Genomic DNA, 27,941 nt, shown 5'->3' on the forward strand with positions numbered 1-27,941 from the left:
AGATGCATGGATATTTATGTGACCACTACCCTACATATTGATGCTTTATCACATGCACCCACCTCGGTATAAGCCATGCAAATGTGCACGTAAGTGAAACCACGTAAACGGTGCTAACTAAAAATATACTGATGATCTTGTGCTGGAACATAACTTAGAGAAGAACATTGTAGCCAACCCATTTATCACCTACGAATAGACATTTTATTATTATAGAAGTGGTCATAAGAATGTAGACTTCATAACAGATGGAATCGAAATTGCTTCATCACGAATCAAGCACCAATTCTTTCGCACATAGTGGTTTCAGATGCTTTCTTGAAAAACATAATTAAGAGTCATAATTTTCCCTATTAGAGTGCGGTCAGTACCCCTTATTCTAATTGCAAAATTATTATTTTCTTCTTTTTTTCATCATCGATCATTCAAATTCTGGTATCAGTTTATTTCAGAAAATTGTTCTCATGAGTGTTTTTTTTCGTTTGGTTTCGAAGCTTTAGTTTTAACCTATAAAGAATTTAAATTTAAAGTTTTCTTTCAAAAGCATTAAAAAAGTAAAAACAATAGACATCAAACGTTGTAAAATCGTGGTCAAACAAAACAAAATTGTGTTCATGATATTCCTTTTGATACTTAGAACCACCAGATTTTTGAAGGAGTGATAAAATAGTTTGGATGCAAACTTCTTAATTTCGAAATTTAAGGAGTGAAATGAGCATTTATGTATCACACAGTGCTTGTTTTTCACTGTTATGTTTTTTACTATAATTATATAAGAAATATTTATCATTTTACTCATGTTAATCATTATAGCATCAATGTAATTTTGGTTCAATGAAATTCATATGCAGGTGCATAATAAGTTAAAAAAAACCTGACGAACATGTAGAATTTGTGTGAACCATTTAACGGAGGTGCAACAAATTTGCTGATTAAGAGACATATGCAGAGGATATTAATGTACCTAATTTAAGGTTTTACCTGGGATGCATGGGATTTGAATTAGTGGGAAACGAACCCACCGTCTTCCTACATGTATATAGAAGGTGGGAAAATGATGATGGTGATGATGATGATCCTTGACCTTTGACGTGCGTTGTTGCGCTTAATCGTATGATGCGCCTGTGGCCCAGTTTTGTCGTTTAAAATTCCAAAAGCAAGAAACAAGAAGTAGAAACAAAGACAGAAAATCGAAATTGAACTTCCTTCTATCAACAACAAATTAACGAATATCAATTTTAAGCCGTTTTGAGTTCCAGTACAACGGATGGACAAACGGAGGAACGGACTTCCGCAAACATAAATAACAGAAAGGTTGGCCTCGTTACATGTTTTACAGATTTTCATCTGAAAAGGTTTTACCTTAAAAAGTCCTCATACTTCCGTATGTACTAAGTACACCGACTCGCAGCAAGCATTACATACCTCGGTAAAGCAAGAAATATGTGACTAATTATTGAAGCGTTCGATTTTTTATTTCATCATTTATGCCCTTAATGTTATTTTTGTGAAGATAAAAATTAATTTCAGAAGGAAAAACGATAATGTTATGATTAGCATGGGAAAAATTTGTAAAGTACCTTTTATAAAGGTGGAACTAATTTACTAATTAAGATGCATGGTGCCGTGAATGTCAGAATCTTATTTAATCAAAGAACGTCGCTTATCATACTACATGTAGATGCACAGCATGCATCAAAACATTAAATTGGGCCTATAAAACATCACAAATACTATGTCAGATACCCAAATACAGATGAGATTCCAACCCACGACTTTTTCCATGTGATTCACTTCATTCATTCATGTTTTTGTCACGTGGTTGGTAAGCTCCGCCTCTGTAGTAGTAGCCTTTTACACTGCTAGTATAAATACACGGTGCAGCATATAATGAAAAGTTAATATAAAGTTCTTGCTAAAATACTTCGTGACACTTTTTGAATTTACATTTGAATTGTACGGTATAAATTGTCGAGATAACTTGTGCATTTAAAGTGGGACACAATAAAAAGGATATTTTATCAAGTTAAAAGGAATTTTGAAAGTTGTAGTGTAGTTTTAACTTGACAGAAGTATTTGTAGTTAACAATGGATTTTCTCACGAAGATAACCGTGTTTTTAATGCATATATATCTAGTGGTAAGTTGACTTTTATTTATGACAGAACTTAACATGAAATTATATTTCTGATAAACTTTAAATTTTGAATTGTCACATTTATAAGTTTTTGAATGACATTAGAGCATTTTGACATGGAAATGAAATACAATAATAAGTGCATGTATGTAGATACATGTAATATAAACTAATACACAGCATATTACCATAAAAAGACGTGTTTACAAAATGAAATATTAAATCATTACCCCCTTGAAATGCAAAATGTCAGGGGCATTTTCTTTACTTGATATTTTTTGTAGGTATATTCTGAGGTGTAATTATTATGCTTCGAACACTTCATTTTAAATGTATCATATATGTAATAATAATAAATTAATACAATACATGTACATGTATATAGAAATACCCGTAAAGTTACACGTGCACTTGACATATTTTTTCTGGTACTAACCGACTAGATAAGATACCCTATATTGAAATACGGGTTAAAGTGCATTCAATCAATCTTCAGACTTGTAGTGGTGACAGTCAGATATGATAAAAAAATGATCATTGATAATCCAGCTGGATGGTATGGAAATGGGGTTTGTGGTAAAAATAAAGAACAAAAGTAAATGTGAGCTCGAAGTGTTTATAATGGATGAATTGGTACATGATTTGATCTATTCATTTACTTGTAAGATGAAAATAAATTCTATTCTATCGGTGACACCAATTACTTGTATATGAATATGCATGCATGTGTATTTACCTCTTTGCCTTAAAGAAGATCATTTATCCCTTTGATATATTTTTAAAGTGCTTGCTATGATACTAATATATTTAAAACCACATTAATGTCAATAATAACTGTTCAATTTAAGTACAACTTGACAACGATTAGAAAACAACGAATTCAAGATTTTAGATTATTTATACGCTCCCGAAGGGACCGTAAATGGCTGTATTATCAACTGGGTCATGTATACCAATGAGCAGAAAAGGCATCAATATCCGGTTTGTGCATGTAAATTCGGTAACTTAAAAACTGTATAATGGCAGCTTCATTTTCGTACACTTCGAAAAGTGTGATTGAGAACAGAACCAGTCTTAGTAGCGTTTTTGATTATGTTCAAAACATATCATATTTGTTCCAAGATATGGATTGTCAAAACAGTCAACAGAAGGCGCTCAAATGTTTAAGAAAATACCATTACCCATAATTCCATACGATTGCCAAAACGACCCCAAGACATTTCGGATCACAACAATCGAACCAATAACGTATATCCGTTTTTGACTTAGTTTGTATGCTCCCGAAGGGAACGTTTATGCTTGTATTATCAACTTGGTTCTGAATACTTATGGCAACAAAAAGCATCAATATCCGGTTTGTATCTGCATTTTTAGGAGCTGAAAAACAGCATAATGGCAGCTTCATTTGCGTTTACTTGTATGTGTGTGATTGAGAACCAAACCAGTCTCGGAAAATATTTCCTAGTTTTGATAATTAAATACAAATCGAATCATAGCTTTTTTCAAGATAGGGTTGGCCTTATAGTCCGCAGTATGGCGCCTTAATGTTTACGAAAATTATGTAATCAATATTACCCATTATTCTCGGGTCATAAAAATTGAGAAACGAAAACGAATCAAAACGAAACGAAAATAATCGATAAAAGAAAGAATCGAAACGAATCAATTAAATAAAATGAATCAAATCGTTATAAAACAAAATTTAACTATACAAACAGAAACAGAATGATGTGAAACTAAATGCAATAAAAGAAATCTTTTAACACGTTTCGCAAATTATAAGAAACATAATGTTAACCAGTGCCGGACGATTCGACCAAAAGACATTTCGGACCATGACGACCAATAATTCCTTATGAATGCTGGACATTTCGGCGAATAGACATATCGGACCATGACAATTAGTAAAATGCTTGAGGACAAATATATATCATTACAAAATTTACCATACTTGAAGGTTATAAGTATAATATGTCAAATCAGAGCTTGAGGAATGAAGCAAGCAATCTTAATCAACATTTGTTTCTTCATCACTTGACTGATAACCAAAACTGTCCGCACTGTAGGGACCACATTGAAGATAATCATCATTTCTTGTTATCTTGCAATTATTGTGCTCTCCACAGGAGGTCACAGCAGTCTGTCTGCTTAGACCTTAACATTATATTGCCTACAGACATTTAATTTTTCATAAAATATAACAATATTGATTTTATAAAAAAAAAAAATACTAATTTATTGATCTATTCATAAGCATTATAAATGATATATTTATCATGCACTTTAATTTAATTGATGCTAGATATTAAAAATCATTTCAAATCAATTCAATCATCCTTAATGAAGGGATCGGTGAATGATGTCTAGTAAACATGAAATATGCAGAAAAAATACTTCTTTTGTCAAGATCGAGTTAACAATTTTCAATCTTTGAACTTTATCCATCAATGTTTACAAAAAATGTATATTAATAAAATATACTAAAAAAAAGTTTAATTTAAAGATAATGGAAAAGTTATGCATTTATAATTTAAATTGCACAGAAAATTACTTTCATTATTTTTTAGAGTAAATTGTTTATCAATCAATGTACTCTTATACATATATATCTGCATGTTGCGTATGTTGTTTTGTATGGAGAGGCCTTGCTATCCAATTCTATTCAATTTTTTTTATTAAATAAAATATGTTTAAATCACCAAATCACAGCCGACAAAAAATATCAAATTTGTTTTTTTATTAATGTTTCTTCGGGAGCGTTAAAAGGTTTCACCTTCATCATATTATCACTGAAGTTTTCTTTTGACGTCTAGTGTTCTTGTTTTTAATCATCTCAAAGATGTATTTTGGTTTTTTTTCTTCAACTAAGCTTATTTATTATATATTTAAAAAATAGTTGTATGAATGAAATCTAGATTTTAAAAGCGTTATTCCATCTACATTTTCGAGATATCTTCTTCGTTTCTCTGTATCCATACTTGAATATACATTCAACTCTTATTTATATCGTATTCATCACAAATGCAATTTTATTACTTTCATTTTAAAATATATTACCAAGATGTTCTAAAAAGAAATGACCATTTTTCGTCTTCCTTTGTGCGTGACTTATTTTAGGCATTCAAATGTGGGCGGAAGCTATTTTGTGTCCTTTGTTTACGACAATGGAAAAAAGCCATGACATGCCGACATTGTATCATATTTTGCAAATTAGTTGTCACAGTTTTTTGGCTGTGAGAACTTCCAGATGCCATGCACACTTTGGTTTGACATCTATTTTTAGATTTACTAATTATACAAATGGGATCCTTAATTGAAAAGGAAACAAGATCTAAGGGTGTTATGAAACGAAACACACAGGGTGATAAATGTACCACTTAGATAAAGAGAACAACCACTATATCAACAATTCGTTTACTTTAGAAGCACTACAAACGGGAAACACTTTAAGTGTTGAAATTAGTATATCTTTGTTAGATTAGGAACATACATGCATACACTGCAGGTTTCGGGTGATGTTACTTTAACGGTCACTTATAACTTAGTTGAGATGCATTCCTACATTTATGACTGTTGACTCAAACATTGTTTACATAAAACGGTTATCATATCGGTACAGACGGTGCTCCCATTTCAAGGCCTTAGGTCTAGGTCAACTTGCCTTTGCGTTCGTCTGATTGATTTGATTTTGCTTATCTTGTATTGTGAATTATTTTGGTTGTGGAATTTAAACTTTATTGTTTTTGTATAGTTTTCCTTTAACTTTACTGCATGCTCCTTCATAAGCTTTGAGGCATAGAATTTTTTTACAGTTCTCCCCATCATCCCAAATTTTACGTTTCAAACAGTATTTCATACCCAGTCGACCCATCCTTATTTTGTACTATCCGACTATTTAAAATGCGGGTACATATAGACCAAGCTTCCCTTACGTATTATACAAAACATTAACAGTTTTACAGTTTTGTTAAGTACATATACTTGTTTTAACCTAGATAGCCATATTGAGTGTTTTTTGGACTAAATCTTGTCTTTAAAAAGATTTCTTACAAATATTGTCCTTGAACAAATACTTTAGGAGTTCCACTTATTAAATTCTTATATCCCTTCCTGAACTTAAACCTTGTCCTTGAATAACTCGTTATAACTAATCGCTTTTAGTATTTTAATAATTTATTTCTACATTTAACCTTGAAATATTTCGGTTTTGAATTCAGCTACAGTGACGGATCGTAGGAGGGTTGAAGAAAAAAAAACAAGGTTCCAGGCTACTTTTTTGCTGATTTTCTCCCCATTTTTCACGAAGAAAATGTTCCAACAGAGTGGGGCTGGGAGGTGGGTGTCGGAACCCCCTAGATCCGCCCTTGATCATATATTAAATGGTATCAGGAATGGACTACATTCATTCAAAACTAGGCAATGAAACTAGTGTTCTCTAGGAAATTTCAAACGGTTTTAGGGGTATAACCCTTTAAGTCGTTGTGTCAAATTAAATTCGAATATGAAAACAAACAAACAAACAAACAAAACAAAACAAAACAAAAATTATTCGAACAAAATAACTCAAGGTTATGTTCCAAGTCGTATAAAAGTTTTGTATAACATATTTGTCTTTCGCTGTACTCATGGTAATTACCATATTGCAATCATAAATCGTTTAACTATTATTTTTGTTACATCAAATTTATTGTTTTCCTCTCTCTTTGACAGGTATCACAGGAAGAATTAGGTATGCATTATATAGTGTTTTCAGTTAGTTAATCTTGAGTGTCTGTCTTTGTAATGGTCAGGCGTCGAATGAATATAATTCGTCAGATATCTAGCACAATGAAAAAATCGAAAGAAATTAATTTTTTCCAGTGATGAGAATCGCAGAAGAAATAATTTCAAAGCAGACAATATGATTTTTTTAAATTTTTTTTTAAAAAGCACAAACAACATTTAAACAGAAATTGTCTATTTTATCTTAAAAAGTTCTCATTTCTGCACAATACAGAACTCAAATGGCTAACACCTACTTAGAGTGACAATGAACTATCACATTGGATGGTTTTTGTATGCTTTAGATTTTTCAAAATTTTGCCTGAATCTTAGACTGCCTTATACTTAATCACGTATTACATAATCATTCTTGTCTATGAATTGGCAACTTACACATCTCTTCAATAACTGTCAATGTAGGTAGACAACATTTACGCCTATATTGGCAATTACAGATTTCGTTCCATGGCGAGAATTTGACATTTTAACGTAATCTGCTATTTGTTAAAGTATCGGATTTCTGCGCTTAGTGCATCTGTACATGTAGTTTAAGTCATTGGCTCGACTGAATGGATATTATTCATGTTCGTATGCATCATCATATAATTTCATATTATGTAAGTTTTGCTGTTCTGTGTTAAATGAAGAGGAGTAGGTAAAAGTATGACAGGCTGTTGTGGATATAAATGGAAGAGGAATCAAGGAAACCAATATTCTAGAGAAGTTCCGAGAGATGGACTACCCCTTTTTGTTGAAGTCGCACCCGCAAGACCACGAATATCGTAAATAAATATTGCATAAAATAAAAACTCGACATAAGGTCATGGGAAATGGTCTGGCTAGAAAAATGATGACCGAGACTGACTGTTATATTGTTTCGGTCTATTTGAAAAAACCTCAGTGCCCGTGGTGCACACTTAAAAAACTGCTTCGCAGACCGAAATGAAATATTAGTCATTCCTTAAATAATAAAATGATTATAGATGATACATAAGAGGGACGTGGCTACTTGTACTCGATTTCGTGCATCGCTATGTTGTTACATCGGTGATGATGCGGTGAGACTTCCTAGAACACCCGTATTGTGCTTGCGATAACGTCGGTCATTTTCGTTATTTCAGACACCCCCATAACACGAACTTACATGAGGCGCGACGCCTGCTGCTCCTTATCAGAAAAACGAAAATTTAACTATTTAAGTGCACCTCGGGAGAGACGAAAAAATCAAATTTATATCAAATTTACGTCCATGGCCTTAAAAAAACAGTTAACAATATAAAATATGTTTAAATTCAACATTTGCATGACCTTCAATTTGGTTGACGTCGGGTCATTGCGCTTGTTAAAATAACATATTTGTAAATAACTTATGAAAATAATGACTTTCTGTTTAAACCAATTCAGTCGTCAAACAAGTAACAATCAACATTTATTTAACGTATTACAAATTGATACTTCGAGTTCAGGTTCACTTCCATACCGCATTTGATTTAATATTATACTCCTCCTTCGAATGCATGAATTCATCTTTATTGAAATGTGAGGGTCAAGTAAAATATCTTCAGTCGATAAAACAGCGGATACTATAATATAATAAATAAATGGATGAAAAACTCCTCGCTTTTAAATAGATTTAATCTCCGTATTCATGAATAAAATTGGTATATAGGTAATCTTAACCTGCTTTAATTTACATTTGATAATATTATTTTCGTATACCGTGGATGGTTTTCATCCGTCGTAGCTCTGCTGTAACTTCTTCAGAGGAATGTGTCAATTTTAACTATTTAATACGCTGACGTCTCATTGTGAGAAAATGAGAGGAATTTTTTAAATGAATAAATTAAATTGGGTATAAGATTTATACTTGATTTGGAGATTTTGCATATCAAGTAAAACCGCGATTTGCAAGTGGTAATAAACCCTAATTTATTTATTTTTTTTTATTAAATCCAGGGTTAATTAGAATTATTACTCGAGGTGTGACAAGAATATTTAAGTAGCAGTCTTTGTAAGAATCGGGCAAAATCTGAAAAATGTGATACACCCCCCAAAAAGGCTACATATTTTTATTTTTGTAATACGTTGTGTTATGGGTCTGTACTATGAAATGTGTAATTATTCGTTCAAACCTGCCAAATTGAAAATCTAATAGATTCTATTGTATTAGAGTGTCATGTAGAGAGTTATCTCCCTTAATTTTGAAATCTACAGTGCTTTCTATATAAATTTTTATCTTCTGAGAACATGGGTTGTATGAAAAACTGAATGTTTGTTCCTGTTTACTACAGCAATTCAATCAAAATAACAAAAAAACTAAAAATATGTAGGCTTTTTACCCATGAATCACATTTTGCATGATTCTTAGCTGAAGAACTATTTAATATATTACACCTTTTGCGTTTTGCTGTTAAAGATATTTATAAATGTTTTTTGTCGAGATTAGAGTATACAGAAGGTCAAGGGTGGGTACAAGGGTGGATCAAGAACTCTAAAAATAGAGATGGGGGTCCGATCATGAAATTTATAAGGGGCGGTTTTCTTGTCTATTGTTTGCTATTTTTTTTTTTACTTTTTAAACTTAAAGGTGAGATGCCGACCTCTGGAATCCCGATCCGCCATAAGTTAAATGAAAATCTACACGAAAAGTAAATGTAACAGTGCTCAATGCATATGTTAATTTCTAAATTTGATAAAAATTTCAAAGACGCCTTGCAAAAACTGTCGTCTAAATCGATTGACAGTAGATCAATAAGTATATATCGGCTGTTATATACAATATGACCTTGGACAATGATAAAGTCACATGGAATTGGGCTCATTATAGATTAGAAATTTAAGATAATGGTTGGTGGTTTAAGGGATAGGTATAAATTTTTATCAATCTCAAGTGTAATTTTTGTCACTTATCATGTAATATGATGGCTAGTTTGTCCAGACTATAATAGGAGATTACACTGTAGTTTACAGGCCCAAGACCCCCCAAAAAGCATGGTAATTGAGGACGGGGAAAGATGAATTACCTCTTGTTTGTAATATACGTCGATGCCTTCTCTTAAAAAATCTACGGGGTATATTTAGTGGTAGACATTTATATGAGTTATTATTATAGTTATTTAACACATAATAGCACTTCAGATCGGCTTCTAGATAAATTTTCTTCTTGCGTTTTATGAGCACGATAAAGTAAAAATAAGTTTTAAACATAATGTTTATATAAATAATATTCCTAACCACGGATAAAATGATAAGGGATGTTAATAAAATTTGACGATACTGTCAAAAGAAAATCATTCACCATGACCGTCACATTAGGAGGAAACATTGATTGATTGATTGATTGATTGTTGGGGTTTAACGTCCGAGCAGCAATATTTCAGCTATATTCAGACGATGAACATGAAATGGATGGCAAAATGAACGTAAAATGATGATGAAATGAAAAAAAGGATGGGACACAAGGATAATAGCGTCGACAAATTTTGATTGCCACTAGAAAAAGGGGGAATGGGTAAGGTCGGGGCGGAGCTTTATGGTTCCTACCCCGGGAGAATACCACAGTTGGGTTCTTTAACGTGCGAGGAACGTGGTATCTTTCCCAACACCACTATGGTTTGCGCTCAGGTTTTCCGTAATATAGCCTGACAACCCCAGCATGTAACACGCCAGGGGTACCCCATTCCACCACCTGGGGCCCACAACCCAGTTGCTCTGTGGGCAGAGCGCCCTAGCACCCGGCTAGGGTTCTGAGCACTATTTAGTCGCCCTTTACGACAAGCTTAGCGCTGCTGCAGGACTATTCTTTTAACACCCGGACCTGCACGGGGTGGAAACAATGACATCTTTAATTTAAATACATGCAGATAGTGTTTTCATTTTCAACCTGTACTTTATGTTTTTATAATAATATTTTGGAGAATCTGTGCCCACAGTTTAGCGATATTCATGCACTTCAACATTCCTGAAATATTCTACGTAAAACGTGAATACATTGTATTTTAGTGATATCCCAAGTGTACTAAACTGGAGATACCTCCGTAGTTGGTACACCACGCTTATTCGATGTGTTCGATGTATGTGTATTCAGCTCAGACCTCTTTTGAACTTATCAAGTTGCTTTAGTAAATGGATAAGTTATTTGAGGTAATGTGACCTTATGAAGTACATTTGTAGAATTTACCTCACGAGAAATTTTAATGGTGAAAAAACAATTAGCATTGCCCTTGACATTTTGCTTTATCATGGCCATGATTGCTACTCTTGGGTCTCTTACTATACGTCTAAGATGTACGTTGGTATGTCAATGATGAAAGGCTTCAAGCGGAGACAACCGCGGTATATAAAATCTGTCTGATAGCAAGAGGGAATGATTGGGGAATATGCCCATCTAGTGGGGTAATTTACACGCTAATTAGATGAAATTTTTATTTTCATTGATCTTATGAATTTTTAAGAACAGGGTGTGTTTAGCTATGCTTTCAGATATTTAAAGTTTATGGTCAGCTGTCAAATTGAAAGAAAAAGGTCCGCTGTGTCGAATTGTAGTGTCATGAATGTAAGGTAACAATTTCACGTTTATTTGCTTCGTCCAAGATATACATAGACATACAAGTAAGTTTTACAATGGGTCAAAGACAGAATTGGTTGAGTTGTCGTAAACGGGATTACCTGAAGTCGCATTCCACGATATACATGTACTAGTAGGACTCCATACTGAAGTTGCGTTCCCAATATCTAGGGACTGTGATTTATACATGTAGTTGATGAGAATAATGTTTCGAAAATATTTTCCCCGCCCGTCTGCCCGACATTCACAACTCTATAAGCCGATTTGTACCAGTGCAACCCGGCCAACAGAGTTATAAAGTCTATAATACCAAGAAGGAAGGAATAAGTAACGAAACTTGTAAACTCCATTTTTTTGTGGTTCATAAACAAATTGGGCCATTTCAAATACGAGTACTCTAGTTCTAGAGCACTGTCTTCTTGGATTACCTCGACAAACGTTTGTTGACAAAGAAAGGCAATTTATATAAACAATGAACTGGTCAAGGCCAGAATTTAACGCTAGGACACCGTATTTGGCTAAGCATTTAGTTTACTCTTCGTAGACCCTTTGTGCTACTGAGCCATGAGAACATATATCAAATATATCATAACAATCTATGACAAAAGATCATCAATTATAATAAATTTACATTTATTGCTTAACTAAATAAAGACTAAATGCGGTTAAATATTTAAGAAAACATCTTTAAAAAGAGATCCTTTATCCATCCGATGAAGTAGCAAAAATCCACTTTATAGAAAGCTTCTTACTCGTTGAAAGTTTCGGTGAATAAATGAAATAAATAAAAATTTCCATTTCATAATTTAACACGTGGGAGTTCAGTTCAAGGATACGAACATGGAACACAAATGTGCTATTCATTGTAAGAAACAGGCAGAGCGATTGACACGATAGAAAGACACACACACACAACAAAACTACAAATACATTTTGAACATGTAATAATAATACTATTTTTGCCAAATCAAAGGGATTAAGACCTGATTTGCGGTATCCTTGGGTAAAATTAATTACAATATAATTTCTTTGACATACACTTCAAATAATCATTCTAGGACAGATACTCAATGAAAATTGTTTTATTTTCAAATTATCGGGTCAACATTCAATTGAAAGTTTTATGGATGCTGGAGTAATCAGATAGTTCTAACTAATATAGGACTCCTAGACGTTGTTCTGGTATACTGACAAAGATTTTCATTTAAGCTAACTTTAAAGACTATGACTTCTTCATTGCGACGATACCATGTCTATTGAATATACACAAACTATAGGCATTCCTTAAGCTACCAAAATAAAATAAATGATGAATCTACAAACCCTTGCTGTTTTAAGTTTTTGCCAAGATTGATTAAAATAACTCTACACTTGGGTCATGTAAATTTGCAGTTAATATCAAAAGCTTATCAGAATGTCGCACAAGACGACTTTTTAGCATTTAACTAATGCATCTATATGAATGAATAACTATACTCTACCATATATTGACGGACAGTAATGACAAATCTAACCGAAAGATTGTTTGATTTAGAATTTTGGTAAAATATGCATACATGTGTATATTCAACGCAGTGTCAAAGTGAATGGCGACTTAATATGCAACTTCACACCAGCCCAAAACGTTTCGTTTGGTGTAAATATAAGGGTGTTGACCTGCTTTGTATACTGCTTAATACAAAGGCGTAAGATAAAAATGTACTACTTTAGTGAGTTTGTGTGCGATAAAAAAATGACTAAGTTCCAAAGAGCACAGCAGACTATCAAACATATTGCACAAGTCAACAGGTTCCTTTTCATGTTTCTAATAAACGAATCGGAATCGGTCGGGACTTAAACTTTATACTTATATCCATATTTTGAATAAGTTCCAGCCATAGAACTTTATTGACAAAATGAGGAAGTTTTTACTGTTGAATTAGATTTTCCATGTGTATGAATAAATTTTTTTTTAAACATTTTTTTCTATTTTTAAGGAGTAGAATACTACTGTGGTAACAAACCTGCCGACGTCGTCTTCCTGTTAGATTCTTCCAACAGTATATGGGGTCCTCATTTTAGGGAACAGCTGCAATTCGTCAAGAGCATTACAGATATGTTCACCATTGGGAAAAACGTGACCCGAGTTGGCGTGGTCAGTTACAGCCACGATATACGAGAAGACATTGGACTGGATGATTTCTATGAAAAGGAAAAACTCATGGACGCCATTGCAGATATAAGACAATACCGCGGCTATAACACGAACACGAAGAAAGCTATTCAGTACGCCAGAAAACACATGTTCGGAAAACACAACCACCGGGACAAGAATAAGGTTGCTCGCATCATAGTCGTGCTGACAGACGGACGGTCGAGCAACACGCTGAGGACCATCTGGGAGTCAATCAAAGCCAAAAACGAGGGTATCCGAATGATATCAATCGGAGTAGGAGATAAGATCTATGTTCGGGAGTTGATGATGATCGCTAGCAGACCAACAGAAGACCACATGTTCTTGGTCAAGAGTTTCAACATGCTTACATCCATTAGAAAGGTCCTGGCTGTCCAGACATGTAAAGGTAAAACTTCCTCAGTTTTGTCTGAGTATTGTTTTTTTATAAAAGAAATCTTACCCTACCGGTGCACCTGGTCCATGCTCCCAGTTTTTAGTGGAGTCCGAGTTGCTCATTTACTTTTGTTACTTTGTATGTATTATTTTAATTATATTAGGTCCTTTGTTGTGTTTTCCATGGTCTTTGTCCCTGTATTGCATTCTTTTGATTTCTGCTAGAACCTTGGTTCCTTTGATTACTCCTTAAAACATTAAGTATTTGAAAAAATAAATGCGTTCTATTTCATCTTGGCTTAATCCCGAATGTTTCATTAACGGTATTTTTGACACAGACTTATTATAAGTTTAAACCTCGTAACGGGACAGACAGCGCCATTTTACATCACATAGTTATCGCTAGGGTGGGAGTAATTAGTTACAAAAAAATACTGTTTATTGCATTACAAGATGAATTGTAAACACGACCACAATTTTTGTGCAGATGTGTATAGGTCAAGCATGTACATCAAAAGAATTTCTTTCACTTAAGAAACATTTTGAGAATCATGTATCTTTTTCAACACCTCAAATATCAAATTGACTAGATTAGAAGTGTTTCATACATTTCTCGAAAAAAAATGGTAAATTTAAAAGTCTTGCAACTGAACACATATCTGAAAACAAGTGTTTTACGAGATAAATTACATTATTAGCATATTTAGTCCTGTAATCCAGCCAAATTAAAAAAAAGGCTCAACAATTTATCTCACTTCAAACAGACACGTGTTAGTAGATGTACATCAATATAACTAGTTGTTTAAGACCTTAGGCAAAACTTCATACATTTCACAAAGACAAAGACCTTTGTAAGTTTCCGTACACACCTTACTGGCAAAGGTAATAAATTTTAATATGGGTCTGTTCAACATATCTGATAAGGAGAATAGTGATGTAGAAGTATATTGAACCAAACTCACTCATATTTGTCAAAACTATTTTCATATTTTATGGTGTTGTAAATTTAAATTGCGTCAAATTGACTTTTTATGCTTACTTAAGTTTTAAGTTAAGGTTACTTAGAACTTCGTTCTATCCTCCCGAATGTTAACCCTTTCCTTATGAAACGATCCGAATTTTAATTTCGTCGAAAGTGTTTTTTGCAAGACAATTATTAAAATATGTGATTTTTGGCGAACACACATTAGTACACTCACACCTGAGACAATATCCTCCTAACGCGATAGTGAAACCCTCAGCAATATGTTTTTTTATTGAGACCTAAATAATTCCAAGCAACCAAAGTGTTCTTTTTGTCGAATGGTTTTGAAAGCCGCAAGATACATATAGAACTACTGCGAATGTTCGTGACTGAAAAATCACTGGACTCATTTAAAATCGTTATTACATACCTTCCTTTTGCAAATGTACGCTAAGGTGGGGTTGTTATCTCTTTTACGTATTCACCATACCTATTCTTGTTATAAGTATGCTTTCTTAACCTTTTAACCTTTATGGAGATAATGAAGGTCCCACAGGAGCCGGTACAACAAAGCAAAGATTTGGATCTAAAATTTTCTCAATTTGAATTCATTTGATTATAATACATAACTTATCTTTTAGCCTCTAAACCTTGGATTATTATTTCGTTCAGGGTCGAATACTTCGCTTAAACTTCCTTATGAAATGCATATTTTGTGTTACCACCATAACCTTGACATCAATCTGAAAGCAGATAGAAATTCCGTTATAATTGCCGGCAAATTGCAAATTAAATTCTTCATCTGTCAAAAGCCTCGATTTAGTACGGTCCTATTCGCTTGATTGGTTTTCCGCGAACTCAATTATATTTGAGAACAAGCTAAATTAGATCTGAACGGAAAAGTAATAGAAGAGTATAAATTTTGATCCATGGATCTTATATACCAGACAGATACGCTGAATGTATTTTTAAACAAGGATATCATTGTACAAACACTTGAGTACGTAATATCTTTGAATTGGATATGCACTTGTCAATAATACGTCTTGTTTTAGAAATCATTCTTGACCTACTTCTCCGCCCTTAAATAGAAGTATTTGCAAACATTAGGAATTATCTCCATTGACATGGAAATTTTTGGTTAACTTTGTGTAAAATTTCGGCCAAAAGAAAAATGAGCCAATGATAGTCTGGAACCCATCCACCGCACTCACTTCCTTGAATCTCAGGATACACCCCGCTCTCTTTTCTGTAACTTGGAAATAGTTTTAAATTGTCCTATTAGAACCATAAATAAGATTGGAAGCACCAATCAAAACCCTTCTAATCTATCAAAGTACGTTTTAATATTTACATACCAAATACGTGCCATAACTGAATTTTTTTTCTGTTTTATTGGGATACATGCATGCAGTATTTATACAGGTATAGAACTTATTGTTGTCATTATTTTCTCTTCTTTCAGTTACACCAAAAACTACAACTTCAACAACAACATCGACGACAACGACGACGACGACCACCACCACTCCCACAAGTAAGTGTACAACAATATAACAAAAATACGTACCGGGAGTTCAAAGAGTTAAAATGCACAAGCAGGGAGCTCAAAATTAGCTTAAAAGAAAATATGCATATGCAAATACATATACATGTACATATACATATGCGTCAATTTTTTGTCAACCATTTGTAGTTTTTGAGACTATCGATATGCCAAAAAAATCTATAAAAATACAGTCCCTTCAGATGAAAAATGTGTATTGATGAAATATGTAAACAGGTTTCTATCTTAAATATAAATATTGCGGAGGCAGATATGTTTTAAATAATGTTTTATCAAAAACATCTTTGGCTACTGAACTTTACAAAAAGTGTGAAAATTATAAAATTTCAAAGAACCTTTATCCAAGGAATTTAAAGAAACATATTTCGGTTTGAACTATTCAAGATGAACAGCTGAATAGGATATTGATGTGGTTTATAAATTAAAAACGATATCTATTTCTGTCTTTATTGAATAGATACTGCAACTTTCGTTCCAAAAATGATTTTATATAATACATTTTGATAACCCTGTAAACCAAGGTCCCACTCTACTTCCTAATCTCTAAGAAGGTAATCTTAAATGATGTAATATTACACGTTTTTAAAGGTATCATGTTTTGTCAGAAAAGTACTTCGATCTGAAATAAAATTTTATGATCCTAAAAATGTTTTTTCATCAAATATATGCAAGTGGTTAAATCATATCTACTGTTTATTACAATCTCTATAAATTTGACATATTTATCCGTCAAGTTAGCATCAGTTGTGCAACGAAGGGAATTTACGAGAGAGATTTTCAATGTTTTTAACCAGATTCGAATTAAGAAGTGTTGAGTGGCGAAACTATTATCAATATCCATGTAAATTGCATCAGAGAAAAAATATAAATGAAATAAGTTACCTTGTACAAGTTCGCATTATAAATAGAATTTTAACATTTTTATAACATAAAGATGAAAAGAATTTGGGGGAAAAATGCAAATCCATCCATATTTTGACTCAACTTAACTTCTGACAACTTGGATCAGTTATCAACCGTTATTTATTTCCAGTATTGATGTATAAGGAAAAAAGAACTTCCCTCAAAATCAATTCCTTAATTTTGGACGTCTTACATATTTGGCGTCATGACTAAGGTTGAGGAATAGAAAATATATTATGTTTTCATGCTCCGCTAAGATACATACGAAGTTTCTCCCTTATGAATTGGCCATCGACCTTTCTCTTTTTAGCCACTTCATCCTTTGAAAACTTGTGCAACTGGAAAATTAAATATGTCATGCCCTAACGCTTCCAAAAATCACCATGCAGAAGATATCTCAATAGTTGTGCACAAAATATACCAATACATATTCTATCAAATCAATATATATGATAATGCCCCAACATCACCTTTTAGATGTATTTCATAATCCCTTGCGCATGAATTATGATATGACTATGGGATAAAATTACCCAAGGATGCTTTATTTTGTATGTCACAACCTTACGTTCATAAAGATATTCGTTACGAGACTTTGTGACTCGAGGTGTGACTTGTTTACACTCGTGTTCTTATTTTTGAATGATTGACCGCCACACCACAAGTCTGTATGTATCTTTATGTCTTTGAGATTTCTCACTTGATAATTATATCAAATCGTATGAATACAGTAAATAATTTTAAAGTAATAACATTCTATTTGATGTCAATCACACTGGTACAGCCACAGACCCAAACTTTAGTTTTTTTTATGAATTACGGAATATAAAAAATTATGGTCATGAAAATTGGTGTCAATTTGAGTTTAATGTTGATAGTAACGAATTCAGGGACACCCAGGGGCCAGGAACCCAGCCTCATTATTAAACACACTGAAATGAAAATGTCGGAGAATAAACTCATCATATTGCGTCAAAATTACAAAAAAATTGTAATCATGCCATTGCCCCCTTCCCGGAACCTAAAGTGGACTACCTCCAATAATAAGTTAATATCCATTTTGATTCACGACAGCATACAAAGTCAAATGGGCATTTTCATTGCACCTCTATTTTAGAATTGACAGTCTAAAATCTGTTAAGAAGATTTCAAACATAGATACGAACTATATACCTACATGTACATATATGCATACCGCATTAGGTCAGAATTAAGTAGTACAGGGAACATTTTAAAAAGGAAATAAAATGTATAAAATACCTTTTGGCTTATTTACTTGCGGTTTTTTTTGACGTAAAATGACGCAATAGTTGTAAATTTTGGCAATGGTTACGATCGTAAAAAAACCAGACGACAATAGATATACATATGATTTTTATGAAAAAAAGTCAATGATGTAACTTTTAACTTGTAAACATCGCCTTGCTAGGCAACATTATAAGTACATAAATCATACATGCTTCTTAACTGACGCGCATTCAAACCTCCAAGACGACCGGTGCATTCTAATTTTGCGAACGTTTAAATCCAATTTCCTGTGTAGTCCTATAACCGCTTCCTGAATTATTGCTTCTAGTCTCGAAATGTAAAGCTTTGGAATAGCGTATAGAGCTTCTGCGCAGGAGATTGGTTTCAACCTTAAACAACTTTACCGAAAGGAAAGAAGTTTTCATGCTGGGTACTACGAAATAGTTTTTTTTAAAATATATCTGCCAAGAAATGGAAATAACACAATTCAAATAATTTCATCATTTATCTAAACAGACAAAAACAAGAAATGAAATAGACAAAACACTGATGAAATGTATTACATAATTTCACGAAATTTGTTAGCATGAAATTAGCAATCGTTTTACCAGACGGTGTTGCTATTTTTGTTTCCGTATTATGAATTGAATTGAACGATAATGGAAGTATATTTTAATACATTCTGAGTTGTTTGAAGTAATTGAATAATTACTTCAATGAGTCGCATTATCCTAGACTTATGTCGATTTTATGGTTAAATACTTTACTTGTAATATAAGATTTCGTTTTAGAACACCAGAAATTTACTGTCTATTTGCCATCTGGCATATTTCAAAAGCAATGAATTTGATTGCATTTATACCTTTTTTTCTTTTTTGGCGCCAAATAACTTCGACTTGTAATACGGATTTACTTTCTCTTGATTGATAACAAATAGAGCCAACTCAATCTGTTGCATATTGCCCTTTTTAACGTTGTTATTTTCCTTCCGAAATTTCCCGTACTCCATTGCATAATATCTAAATTTAACAATTAATCTGCCTGTAATAAAGGAACAGAACGATTAACCATTCGATCAGTTAAGCTCTATACTCAGGAATAGATGTCCATTTTTCCTATAAGGATGCAGATCTGACTTACACAATGTATAATCACGCTGCGATTATGTCTACCTCCATGGGTATCTTTCGACTTAGTTAGATACATGTACATACTGATATGATAAAATGCAAGTTTATTTAAAGGTTTCGAGTCAAACTAATAGGTTCATCAATAAAATTATCACATGCTGAAAACAAACCTGATAGCACACCTGGTTAATGAAACGTAATCATTTAGATTAATAAAAACTCTTTATTTAACGAGATAACACTTAATTAAATTAATTTTGATATTTTTTTTACATGAGAAAGGGCCACCTGTGTTCAAATGTTTTATTTACTAAGAGAATTATATTTACTACCTCTTTACATGCTATTTCAGTTCTAAATGTTAACTTAAGTAACCTTTCATCTAAGTTTTATGCATGAGATTTATGTGCTTTGCTAAGCTACCCTCATACTAAATATACCAGACCTTAGTTGAAGGTAAAATATTCGAACCAAACGCAAGTGTTAAAGACAGATGGACAGACGGATACCCGTAGACTGTTTGCCACAATTTGACCGGACCGTACCAAACTCTTCAAAGTTAAGAGGGAGTCCAAAAAAATATTCAACGATTTACATTTTTCATTGTATAAAAATGAACTAAAATTGCATGCTTCTTGAATAGAGAGATATCCCTACTGATAACAAGAAGAAATAAATATAATTCTTTTTGTTTGATGTGATAGTTTAATGACTAAGCTGGGTCAGATTCCCCTGACTGTAGACTATTTTATGGTCAAACACTTAACAATTTTCTGCATAAATTACATTAATCTATTGGAGGTATGCCTAGTTAGTACACGTAATGTGTAACTCCCGAAACTGATATCTAATGAATAGATTTATATTAGAATTACGTGTAGATAAAATTAGCACTGGTGTCAATGAAAAGGGTTGCAATGACACAACCTATAATATCGTTAACCCAGTCTTAAAGGAATGCAGCCGATTAATGATAAAGACCTTTTTTAGAATAAAGATAGACTTTCTATTATAATAACTTATCAGAGCTAACCACTAGAAGTGCTGTAAACTTAAATTCTTACGGGTGTTTATTGCCTCTAACACGAGCAGTTGCATCACGGTCCATTTTCATATTTTTTGCGAAACCAGCTAGGTCCTGGTTTGTTTAACCTCCAATTCAGAATGAGGAAAAGTATGGTCATCGTCAGAAACGTTGTGTTGCCTCTGTATGTAGTATGGTAAACTTGCTTCACCTCATTCTTGAATAAAACACTGGTTTATCTATCGCATGCAGCTCTCTGATAGCACTTCTATTGTAACCGATGGTTACGTGAGATGTCAATTAGTGGTGCTATCAGAGGAGTGTCTAATTGTATTGTTGAATCAAACTGAGGGAAGACATGGTAGCAAATCTAAAAAAGATTGTTAAATGATAAAATCACGAAGTCTTCGTTAAAATCATATTCTTCATACAACTTATCTCTCTGTTTATCTCAATGGTACCATTACATTTCTGGCAGATAAAATTAGAAGTGATACTATCGGAGTTGTATCAGAAATCTCACAGTGAGATTTACGACATGTATATTCTAATGGTGCCAAGAATGAGACTAAAGTAGAGATTAGGATGTCATAATATTAACGCCTTGTGTTTCTTTCTTTTAGCTACAACCACAACTACTCCTTCAACCACGACAGAATCGTTATATGCTGCTGCTCAACGAAGTAAGTTTTTTTTCATATTCGTTTAGGATCGATAGCGCATGTACATCCAAACATCACATGTCTTAAAAACATCGAATAATTGGTGTGTCATCATAAAAATGGAGATTTTGAAATTTAAAAAAATTCTCTAAAGTGTTTTCAGAATACTACTAGAAGTTCTTTTTTTAATATAAACCATATGCATTTACATTCCAGCAAACTTCAATTACAAAAAATACCAGTTTTATATATTGTAAATTTCGTGTTTCAAGGAGTAACCTCTCATCAGCAGCGATATATATATATTGACCACGCATGAAATGAATAAAGGTACTTATTCTAAATATGCAGACGACAAGCATAATTATAAACAATGGTTTGAATGAACACCAATGCAAATAAAAACACTCGGAATCATTTTAAACGCCACAGAGAAAGAATCAAAATATTATGAACGATTCTTATATACAGATAACTACATTGTACATTTTATGTTTCAGTATGTTACGGTGATGGTTTGACCGATGTGGTTTTCGCTTTCGACTCCTCGAACAACGTTCGCCCTCACGAGTTTCGCAAGCAGTTAGAGTTTGCTCAACGCATTACTAAAACTATCGTGATTGGTCAGAACAGGTCAAGAGTAGGAGCTATCTTATATAGTGACCAGGTCCAGAACTTGATTGACTTACCTGAATATGAGACGCAAGAAGAAGTGGTTCGCGCCCTGGATAAAGTGGAAAAATCGGCTGGTGGTACCCGAATGGATGAAGCTATTAGATACATCAGAACAAAATCGTTCAGAAGAAGTGTTTCAAGACATAATGCTGCTCAGGTTGCAATTATCATAACAGCAAGTCCCACATCCTCTCTCCATCTGACCAAAAAGCAGGCACATGTGGCAAGAAAGGCAGGAATAACTCTGATCCCGGTCGGTATTGGTGACGTCAACATTGAGGAAATGCGTGCCATCGCGGGTACTAAGGACGACACCTACCAACATATTCTACCGACATTTGATGATTTAGAATATGTCATGCCTAAAGTAGCCATCAACACATGTGAAGGTAACTAAATGAATATATTTTTTAGCAAATAAAGTAAAAATTGTAGACAATTCTCGCAGCGACAGACGTTCGATCCCTCCCCTTCTCAGTCAGACGCTATTAGGAGTTTGAGAAATGCCGTCCTTAACAAAACGTTTTTGCTTCAGACAAAAGTCTGAGTTCCAGTGCCTAGTCTAAAATGCACTATATTTTTTATCATACATTGAGTAGGAAGATGTTTGCGTATACATAACTCGCTTCAAAACCTTTATTCGTTTGGTTCATTTTAAGATAAGGTAATAAAATTGTAGATGCATTTTGGTGCATTCATATTAGAATTCAAATAGTCTAGACTACAATTGTGCATTTAACTTTTAATAATTTAAACTGTGATTTTTTAAACTGTTATACAAATCGTCTAGCGTGAAATGTGTTGCACATTAACACATGTATGTTATAATAGTGGGCATAATTTCAAATTAATACAAAATAAATCTGCCATTTTGATATGATAATGACAAATGCTTAAGTTAAAATGTTTGAATCAAACTTTTCAATCATTTCTTTAAATATGTTTCGTATTTTTTATTTTTCAAAACTTCAAACCGTGACAGTCTGTGAAAATATTTGGTAATTCATTTCTTTCAATTTCAGTCACTGAACCAGCCATAACAGTTTCAGATATGTGTAAGTATGTGCATATTACCTGTCTTCAGAGTACATATGTATGAGAAGTTACAAGTTTAGGCAACATAAGAGTAAAATAACACGCGGAAAACACTGAGGTGAAAAAACCTTTGGAAAAACCACAATGGTGTAAAACCAAATAAATACTTTTGCAAAAAACCTCAGGAAAAACCATACTTATGTAAATGAAATGATATACATTATAATGTACAACAAAAAGGTATTCTTCATCTTAAAACAAGTAGAATCTTTAAAAAAAGAAAGCCGACACAAATTCTCGCTTTGTTAATATTCAAATCTGATTAAAACTGTGTGATCACTATGCTATGTTTCTTATTTCAATTATCTATTTTTTACGACAAAAAACTATTTCCTATTACACAATATACTAAAATTTAAAGTGACTGAAATATTTCGGACAGCGTTTTCCTTAAATTTCACGGTTGCTATCACTTTTGTCCAATGAAATACGAGGTTGTAAGCAACATCAGGTAGGTTGCCATGATAAAGCATCATGGATGTCACGTGATGTCAAAACCGACTCTATATACCGACTGCGTCGATAAATCTTCCAAACATATACAAAGACAGACAATAATCATTGCATTACAAAAGTGTTTGCCTGACGTACCTGTGTAAAGTGTTTTAAAGTTTATTTTTATCTATCAACAAAAAAGTTTATAAAGTTCTTAAAATCGAGTTTGTTTTTCATTTTAAGAAATCAAAAAAATATGACTGTTGCAAGTAATACAAGTTCCAGCTGTTGTGACTGAAGCTCTGAGATTTTCATATCTTTTTAGACGCGCATCTGATCATCAGATCTGATCTTCTACAATTTTGGCTTAATTTGGTATTTTTATCTTGCAGCTTGTGGATCACGACAAGAAGCAGACTTGATGTTCTTCCTGGATAGTATAAACGCTGGCAGAAAAAATACAAAGAAAGTTAGGGCTTTTATTCAAGATTTAATGAACGACTTGGACATCGATAAAGACAAGATCCAAGTCGGACTTATGACGGGTGATGAATGCGATGCGAAATCAAAGTCCAGCACTGGATTTACTTTAGGAGCCATGACAACAAAAGAAGATGCATTGGCCGCCATTACAGAAAAACAGGAAGTCGATTTTGGAGAGATGCTCAAAAGTATGCGCAGATCTGCTTTCAGTTCTCGACACGGTGGAAGAAGACAAGCTAGAAAAATAGCTATTTTGATCATTGATGGTAATCTAGATGCACCATTGAAAGCTCTCAAAGAGGCAAAGAAAGCACGGATACATGGAATTGAAGTATACGTTGTACAAGTCGGTGATGATGAGCCACAAAAAGAATTAATGATGATGTCAGACTCACCCTACGGGGACTCTAAAAACTTCTTTAAAGTCAGCAACTACAACGAACTTAAAAGTCTTAAGCAGAGATTATGGGATTCGCTTTGTGATGGTAAGTGAAATCATGCCTAAATCATGAGAATAACAACAAAGTTTTCTTTATTTAAGCCATTATTTTTGAGATTGGTGTATAGTTTAATATCTTAACAATCCGTTTGGAAATACTTTATTGTTTTGCGATTTTTTAATGCAGTCGTGAGTTAAATATGTTGCCTGACGAAAGAATGTACATTCAATACATAAAATTTATCAGCACACATAAATGTCATAAAAGGCAAAATAAAAACGGAAGATAACACGCAATAAATGTCATTCTGTTTTAAATATATTTTTTTCTCAAAACTTTGACTCGGAATGATACAATTTTCAACCTTTTTTCAGAATTGTGAGGGAGCACAAGCTGATAGGAGTGTTAAGAAGGGTCCAAAGAAAAACCAGCTGATATTCTGGTGTACATGAACAGTGCCGATGTATAAATGAAGGAGAATGAGTGAATGAATAGAATGCAAGGAACATTATGTGTATGTTACAAATCCCAAGAAGGCCAGTCGAATGCTTAGCCGTGTTCTAACTCTCAAACATGTACCGGATCCGTGTTGTCGTTATATATAGCAAGGACAAGTGCAAGAAACAGACTTGCTTTCGCTCAGGGAATCACGTGACTTCAACTGACAGAGTTATCCAATAAAATGTCTTTCATGTATCATTGTATATAATCACTACTGATCTAAGATCAAAACCACATCAATGCCTCGATTAAACTACTGTATATTGCCATGCGATCTGTAAATATAATGTACATATGCTTATATTATACGTGTTACAATACTATTGTAAAAACAATGTCCCGTTCAAGACGATTGTAAGACTATTTTTGCAATACAAGCTATGTAATTCGTGCTTTATTTATTGGATGATGTTGTCCGAGTCAATAATCCGTACAGACGATGTGGTCCGAGTCAACAATCCGTTGATCAATACTGATACAAAAACAGTTATATTTATGTTATATTGTAATATTTGTTTTCAAAATTGACAAGAGTGTAAATGTGTAACGATGTAAAGCCAAGTTGATCAAATCCAATTTCTAAAGTTTTTTTTATTAGGTCTGTAAATACTTAGGGCCTTTAGCGACTTTAACTATCCTAATATTCCGCCTTACAGGACTTCTGTTAGTACTGCTTATTAAACGTACATCGTGTGATCAATATTGTCATTGAATACATTTTTCTTGTGATATGACAGTAAAAGTGAAAGTTGAACTCTCTGTGATATGAACGTATTGACTAACTAAGGGGGTTTTTGACGTCCTTGACTACACTATCGGGTCTCGCAAGGACGATAAACGTATTGACAACGTTTATTCAGTTTATAATTTAATTTAATTGGTAACTGGCTTTCTGATTGGTTGGTTCAACCCGACTTATTTTGTATAACCTGGCTTGTTACTATGACGTCATTAACTTTGTTTGGTCTACTCTCCGCGATTCAAATAATCACAAACAAGATACCGTTTTGATTACCAATTAATTAGTAACATATGGACTGTCATCTATTAAAAATTTAGTTATAAGTAATGTTTCTAATTTTTGAACAGGTTATACTCATTAACCTTGTTTGGACCTGTTAATACTTTTTTTAATAAACTGCCTCGAGGTTATGTTCGTGTAACCTGTTCCAAAATTAGAAATATTTCTTATATGTTGATAAAAAGCAATATGGAATCCGTTCTAAAGTCACTAGGTATTATTATAGTAGTCCCTCACCAATTACTTTGATTTGATTAGATTTCGATCAGAATTAAAGGGGAGAGAAAGGAGAAAATCGCTTTTATAAAGCTGTTAAATATGCGATAACCTTATATAAGCTTTAAAATGTTATTTATTGTACAGTTGTGTGAAATGTTACATCGTTATATTATTATGTATTATTTTTATATGTTGATTCTATAAAATTACCAAAGCGCTTGAAAAAGGGTCGTTTCTTGTGCCTTAATTTTTACGCTTTTAACATCTTGTAATTGAGTGAAAAATATACTATTTGTTTTGATTAAAATTAAAAGAATTCATCGAAAATTACCACAAAAAAAAAGGCAAGCAATAGGATGAGACAACTGGCATACAGTGGAAAGTTTTGATTAAAAAAAACAACTTGCCGACCCTACACCTCTCCCTATTTCCAGTGGCAATCGTAATGTGTCGACCCCATTATCCCTGTGTCCTGTCACATTTTCCATTTCATTATCTTTTCGTGTTCATCAACCACTTAACGTTCATCGCCTGGATATAGCTGCAATATTACTGCTCGGGCGTTAAACACTAACAATCAATCAATCAACCTACCGAACAAATGAATAACTATAAACAAAGGCGTTTAACAATAATATGTCAGTTATGACGCCACAATGCACCTACTTTTATGACGTCGTAAATTTTTACTCTTTGTGAAGGCGACCACAAGAGTAATAAAGTTTCATAGTGATGAATAGTGAGTTAAAAGCATAAATTACCATTTTTGCTTTTTTAAGTGCAAGGGTATTCCAGGGAACCAAGACAAGGCAGGAAAAATAGACACATACAAGAAAACAAACAAAAAGCAACAACAAACAAACAAAACAAAAAAAAAAAACAAAAACAAACAAAAACAAAAAACAAAAACAAAAAAAAAAACAAATGTAGATGATCAACTGGGCTCCACTATAAACTTGGAGCATGGACCAGGTGCACCGGTAGAGTTATACAAATCGAATCTTATGATGCAAATGGATATACCTTAACGATTAACGAGTCCGTGAAACGACCAAGCTCAAAAGATTAAAGATAAAAAATCCAAACGCATCTTGTTTGAGATGCATTTATACTTTCATTATAATCTTTGAAGCAGTTTCAGAGAAGATGTTTGGAGAAAAACGATGACTGACGCCTATTGATGACAAAAGCTCACAAGGCCCTTTTGGGGAATGATAAGTTCATGCCATTCAAGAGCTGTAATCACGAGGGTCGTTTGTATTTTTGTATTCAAAACAATATTTCCTATATGTATTGAATGCATTTCAGTGATAAGAAGGACAACGGTTTTTGCACTCGTCGCAACTTCGGCCGAGTCCCTAAGGAGAGTAGCAGAGTCACCCGAGGTTTGCCGACTGCGATTTTAATTCTAACATGACGGCCATTTATATTTATAAGACATAGGGGTGAAGCTACTTAATTTAAGGTAGATATGAAAAACAATGAGAGATTTCTTAGCCTAAAGGACTCTACGAATATCTTCATAGGGTCGAAGTCGTAGGAGGTCTTATTAGGATTAGGAA

General features: G+C 33.3%; 1 protein-coding gene across 1 annotated transcript; it reads left to right on the top strand.

Annotated features, from left to right (window-relative positions):
- Nucleotides 1–1,900: 1,900 nt before the first annotated feature.
- Nucleotides 1,901–26,605, top strand: LOC148607455 (matrilin-1-like). The gene is made up of 9 exons (XM_088543822.1): nucleotides 1,901–2,139; nucleotides 6,847–6,865; nucleotides 13,441–14,025; nucleotides 16,442–16,513; nucleotides 21,472–21,531; nucleotides 22,011–22,574; nucleotides 23,208–23,240; nucleotides 24,108–24,683; nucleotides 25,013–26,605. The coding sequence occupies exons 1-9, from the start codon at nucleotides 2,089–2,091 to the stop codon at nucleotides 25,018–25,020; spliced, it is 1,968 nt and encodes a 655-aa protein (XP_088399948.1). The 5' UTR covers nucleotides 1,901–2,088; the 3' UTR covers nucleotides 25,021–26,605.
- The last annotated feature ends 1,336 nt before the right edge of the window (nucleotides 26,606–27,941 follow it).

The sequence above is a fragment of the Perna viridis genome, chromosome 9 (genome assembly GCF_037379345.1).
Source record: "Perna viridis isolate PV_CMFRI_1.1 ecotype Kerala chromosome 9, ASM3737934v1, whole genome shotgun sequence".
In the NCBI taxonomy this organism is placed as follows: domain Eukaryota; kingdom Metazoa; phylum Mollusca; class Bivalvia; order Mytilida; family Mytilidae; genus Perna; species Perna viridis.